Source organism: Octopus sinensis, linkage group LG23, assembly GCF_006345805.1.
Source record: "Octopus sinensis linkage group LG23, ASM634580v1, whole genome shotgun sequence".
NCBI lineage: Eukaryota > Metazoa > Mollusca > Cephalopoda > Octopoda > Octopodidae > Octopus > Octopus sinensis.
The window spans coordinates 13,079,677-13,085,913 of NC_043019.1; the positions used below are offsets into that span (position 1 = coordinate 13,079,677).

At 36.2% G+C, this 6,237-nt stretch overlaps 1 protein-coding gene across 1 annotated transcript in view; it reads left to right on the top strand.

Moving 5' to 3' along the window:
* The window catches only part of LOC115223598 (HCLS1-binding protein 3), a 44,794-nt gene extending 42,079 nt beyond the window's left edge, over window positions 1-2,715 (top strand). The window contains exon 7 of the mRNA XM_029794250.2: window positions 1,377-2,715. Within this exon, the coding sequence (XP_029650110.1) occupies window positions 1,377-1,584 (208 nt within the window). The 3' untranslated portion in view covers window positions 1,585-2,715. The remainder of the gene's footprint in view (window positions 1-1,376) is intronic.
* Window positions 2,716-6,237: the final 3,522 nt, after the last annotated feature.

The following is a 6,237-nucleotide window of genomic DNA, read 5'->3' on the forward strand; positions in this document are numbered from 1 at the left end:
ATCAAAAATTATTAAAAGTTTGAAATAAGATAAAGAGTAATATATATATATGAGAGTGTTGGAGTTTGTTTGAAGCATTATAGTACAGAAATAGAAGAGGAAGAAAAGGGAAATAAAGAAAGCTTCTAACAATGTTGGAAGTTTTACAAAAAGCCCCTTTATATTTTTTGGGTGTTATGTTATGATGATGGCGACTACAACCAATATCATAACTTATACCGCCAACCCCCTCTTCCACCACCACCACCACCATAGGAAAATATGTCACAATGACCATGACCAACAGTTGGAGAGTTACTGCTGCAGCTAACCCAAATGCTAAGTTTAAAATAAAATGATGACTGCTTCCTTCTGTCATTTTCTACTTATATATGTATATGCATATATATATAATATAATAATAATAATGAAATTATTGTATGCAGTGCTCAGGTGCACCACAACTTGTCAGAAAGTGCATATAAAGTACATGCAGTAATGTAGAAATGTCTGGAAAGCGAACAATGTATGAGTCAGATACATGCTTGTGTGTGTATGAAGGGGAGAAAATCAAGTGTAGTGTTGGCGAATCTCAGGAAGCATGGAAGTTTTGAAGGATGCAGTGCTCCGACAACTAACAACTGATGCCGGAAGTTTGTTCCATGCTTCAGCGTGTGTATGGAGGGGAGAATATCAGGTGTAGTGTTGGCGAATCTCAGGAAGCATGGAAGTTTTGAAGGATGCAGTACTCCGACAACTAACAACTGATGCCAGCAGTTTGTTCCATGCTTCAGCGTGTGTATGGAGGGGAGAATATCAGGTGTAGTGTTGGCGAATCTCAGGAAGCATGGAAGTTTTGAAGGATGCAGTACTCCGACAACTAACAACTGATGCCAGCAGTTTGTTCCATGCTTCAGCGTGTGTATGGAGGGGAGAAAATGAGGTGTAGTGTTGGCGAATCTCAGGAAGCATGGAAGTTTTGAAGGATGCAGTACTCCAACAACTAACAACCGATGCCGGCAGTTTGTTCCATGCTTCAGCAACTCTCAGCGTGAAAAAATGTTTCCTGAAGTCATGGGAGCTGTGCTGTTTTCTGACTTTGTAAATATGTCCACGGGTGTTAGATGGGTGGAGTTTGAAAAGATGCTCAGAGTTATTGTTTGTACGATGGTTGATAATTTTATGGGTGTCTGCCAAATCAGCTGCCAGACGTCGGAGTTTGTGTATGTATGTGCATGCATGAGCATGGGTCTTGGTCCATGTCAATGTTTATATCAGTATAAAAAATGTTTTGAATTAGTGATGCATTATTGTTGTTGCTATTATTATTATTATTATTATTATTATTACATAAAGTTAATCAATTTGTGTTGACGGTAATTCTTTCTAATTAACAGAGTGGAAGACGACTTTTCGCAACTGCTAGCAGTGAACAAAAAACCCAGGAAGCCGGTGCCAACCCCAAGAACACACAAACCCAAAAAAGCAGCAGATGCAGCGCAGATAGCTAAGCAGCCCAGCCCTGTTTTACCAACATCCGTTGATGAATTTGCAAAATATATTGAAGAAAATACGGATAGAGAGGAGGTTGACCTTTTTTCATAACATCCATTGATCCAGTTCAATCAACTGTTTATAGACTTAGTCGCAAAATTAAAAATCGTTTAAGCTTCCTATATAGAAATCTCACGTACATATATATATACATATATATATATATATAATATATATATATATATATTATACATGTACCGGTGTGGGATCATTTATCTGGCAATATAATATTTTGAACATCTTTTAATTAGGGTTTTTAACTCAAACCTAATATCTAAAATGCAAACCAAATGATTTGTTCAGCTTTTTAATTGGTAGGTGCCTGTTGTCATTTTATCCAAAAAATAATATTTTACGATATATATATACATATATATATATATGTAATTGCTTTCATCCTTCAAAAAAACCATAAGATTAAAAGTCTGCACCTTCAAGTATTAATCTTTTTGATACCATTTGCCTGACACTGCCTGTTTGATACAACACCTTTATTTCTAAAGTGCCCATATTTTAATTACAAACTTCATCATAATTTTATTGAAGTACCTTTTCATAAGTTTATATTCCAAGTACCTGAATAATTAGTGTAGAAATATATGCAAAACTTAAGTTATTTTGCTAAATGCAACAAATTTCTTAAATCAATTTTAATCAAATCATATGACTCAATCATGATTGGATAATATCCAAAGCTTTGGTTAATGACACTTGTGGATCCAAGTGGATCGTTTGTTGATGGTTGCTTCTGATAGAACCATCTGGAAAAGTATGTCTGAGGAACTCCACTTTTATTGCCCTCACTGAAATATAAGTGGATAAAGATGGATGGAGGGATGGTCATTAATGGAGTTAAATATATAGCAGAAGTTACTTGAACATTAAGACACCCATAAAATGCTTGTAATGGGTGTGGGTCCTGTACAGTTTATGATTTAAAGCAGCACAAAAGAAAGAATTTAAAATTTTATATTAACATACTTAACAGACAAATAATTTAGAAACAGATGATGTAATTGGGTGAAGCAACATCAAAGTAGAAAATTCCCAGTTTATTGTTTTTGCCCCTTACTGTGACCAAAAACAAGTCACAATTTCTCCTTTGCAGCACATTCTATCTTAAGAAATAGAAGTCACATTGGATACTACTATCATTATGTCTGTGAAAAAAAAAAAAAAATTTTTAATAATTGATGGGATGGTCATGGTTGAAATGTCTTTGATTGTAGATCTACTCAATCTGAGCTAACCTATGACGAAAATTGTCCCAAATGTGACCATCCCAATTTTGGAATATCAGAGAGCAATATTGTCCAGTGTCTCTTTTCAACAATGTTGGATTATCGTAGCAATCTCTCTTTTTACTTATACAAAAACCATTTCGTACCAGATGACTGAAAGCACATCGTTAAGCACTAAAGATGTACAATGACAATTGTGCAGCACATTCTGTCATACTGCCCCTTATCAAGGATGATATTTCCTGTATAATGGCAACCTAGCTGTGTATCCTTGACCCAACCAGATGAATTAAGGAGTACTTTACTTATTCAGAGTAAAAGCTTAAGAATTTGGGCAGCTTTACCTTGTTTCATCATTGAACTCTTTTTCATTCATCTCCAAGAAATATATTTCAATTATCAGTACCTATAATATACTCTCATTATGAACCAAATGAGGGAGCCATTACATGGTTGCTCAGTTTGCAAGAAATAGCAGCCAAAATCTCCTTCAAATCACTCCCCGCATGCATCATCTTAAGAAAAAGAAAGAGGGAAAGACACAACCAGGCTCTAGTCTGATCTGGCAGAGTTTCTACAGCTGGATGTCCTTCCTAATGCCAACCACTCCAAGAGTGTAGTGGGTGCTTTTACGTGCCAACGGCACGAGGGCCAGTCAGGCGGTACTGGCAACGGCCACACTCAAATGGTGTTTTTTACGTGCCACCTGCACAGGAGCCAGTCCAGCGGCACTGGCAACGACCTCGCTCGAATGTTTTTTCACGTGCCATTAGCGTAAACGCTGGTAACGATCACACTCGAATGGTGCCCACATAAGGTGTCAATTATTTACAAATAAGTAATAATCCAGCATTACCATAATCCAATGGCTATGCTGAATGAAACTTTTACAGAATGGAACCATTTCTTATAGCAGAACAGACTGTCATAAGGTCTCCTTGTAAACATCATGGATTACTTAAGTGAAGTGTAAAGACAATATACATACATATATAATAACAGTTAGACTTAGTTCCATACGGCTTAACCCTTTAGTATTCAAATTCTGTCAAATTTAATGCTTATTTATTCATATTGTTTTGAATTAATCATGCATTAGCTAGTAGCGTCAAGATTTCGATGATGTGATTGCTTACTTTTAGAATGACATTTTAGTGTAGGTGTGAGAGGCTGGATCTGGCCTTGTTTTGAATTTATCATGCATTATCTCATAGCTTTGAGATTTCAATGATATGATTGCTTACTTTTAGAATGACATTGTAGGGTAGGTGTGAGAAGCTGGATCTGGCCGGCTTGAGCATAAAGCAGGTAGAATATTTGGACGGATATGGCTGGTTTCAAAAATAAAGAGCTAACCTTTAGCATTCAGGTTACTCTGTCAATTGTAATGCTTTTTGAATTAGTAATGCATTAGCTTGTAGCTTCAAGATTTTGATGATGTGATTGCTTACTTTTAGAATGACATGGTAGGGAAGGTGAGAGAGCCTTGGTCTGGCCAGTATGAACATACAACAGGTAAAATACGTGGGCTGAATATGGCTGGTTTAAATTCTAAAGGGTCAAAGTTACATGGCCATTTAAGGCACATCCTGCTTCCAAATACCTGATGAGATGATGTGTCCTACAGACCTATGACACTTTATATTATATCACATGGAGCTGAGTTAAACTGTTATTAAGTAAGTGTGACTCCAACCAAATGTATTGAGTACTACTTAATTTCATTTGTTCTCTCGCTCATGTATAAGATACTGAATTTAGCAGATAAGTTCTAGAAACTGGTAGAATATTAAATTAGAAATAGCTAAGTACTAAATATTCAGTTTTCTAAATGTGGTATTTTTTTTTACTATTTTCTACATTCTAAACTGATTAATTATAACAAAAAACAAAAAAAAAGATGGTAGTTTGTCAAACAAAATACCTTATGGTATTGATTACATTTATTTATGCTCAGGTTAGCTTAAATTGTCTTTTTCTTTGAAAGTCAATAAAATAAACAGAAATTTATAAAACACTGAGGTCAATTTACAGTCATCTAAACTCTCAAAGGAGTTGCCCCAGCATGGCCACAGTCTATTGCCTGAAAGTAGTAAAAGTATAGCCCTATCCAACAAAAGATATGTTCGAAATATGCCAAATAAATTGTCCTACGTCTCTCTATAAAAAAATGTTTATCTTTTATAAGAAAAAAAGAAAAAAACTTTGCCTGGGTTTTAAAAAATAAAGTTAATAAAGCAAAAAAAATTATTTTCTAAAAAGAATTTATTTTTTTCTTTGTATTTTACTTTTGAAATTATCATTTGGCAAAAATCATTACAGCGTCCAACAGAATATTTTCTGGTATTCATTGATGGCCCTTTTATGTTTGTTTTTTTTATATCCTGCTGAGGAAAAATTTACCCTTCGTTCTTCTGAGGTTGATGAAATAAAGTAACAGTCAAATGCTGTGGGTCTATGCTCTTACAGAAAGATCTAGATGCCATCTGTACATGGGCTGAGGATAACAACATGCAATTTAATGCAAGTAAATTCCAGGCCCTCTGCTACCAGTTAAGCACTGCTCAGGAATCATGACATCAGTACACTGGACCAAGTGGAGCAACGATCCCAGAATCAAATACGGTGCATGATCTTGGAATAGAAATTAGCAACAATGCCTCATTTCACACACATATCAACAAAATGGTAGCAGTATAGGCGCAGGAGTGGCTGTGTGGTAAGTAGCTTGCTTACCAACCACATGGTTCCGGGTTCAGTCCCGCTGCGTGGCACCTTGGGCAAATGTCTTCTACTATAGCCTCGGGCCGACCAAAGCCTTGTGAGTGGATTTGGTAGACGGAAACTGAAAGAAGCCTGTCGTATATATGTATATATATGTATGTGCATGTATGTTTGTGTGTCTGTGTTTGTCCCCCTAGCATTGCTTGACAACCGATGCTGGTGTGTTTACGTCCCCATCACTTAGCGGTTCGGCAAAAGGGACCGATAGAATAAGTACTGGGCTTACAAAGAATAAGTCCCGGGGTCGAGTTGCTCGACTAAAGGCGGTGCTCCAGCATGGCTACAGTCAAATGACAAACAAATAAAAGAATATATATATGTATATCACGTCAAGGGGATGTAGCATACCTTTAATTGATAAGGTAAAAAAAAACATATAATAACTGCACAAACAAATGGAAAATAGACACAGAAGGTGACCAACTCCTCATCAGTTATCAGCCAGAGGGTCAAACACCATTTTGCACCTTTAACAAAAATAGCTCTTTTGCCTTAATAACGGTCAATCACACAGTCATTTCCCTTTGTATAATTTTTCCGATGGCCGGATAACTGAAGAGATGGTGGTGTGGATTTCCACCTCAGCATCCGAAACTCAGAGTTTTATCATGGCTACCGAATAATTGTCACATATTACATTTACAGATAAATTCCTCTATTTACATAACATCGAGGTCTC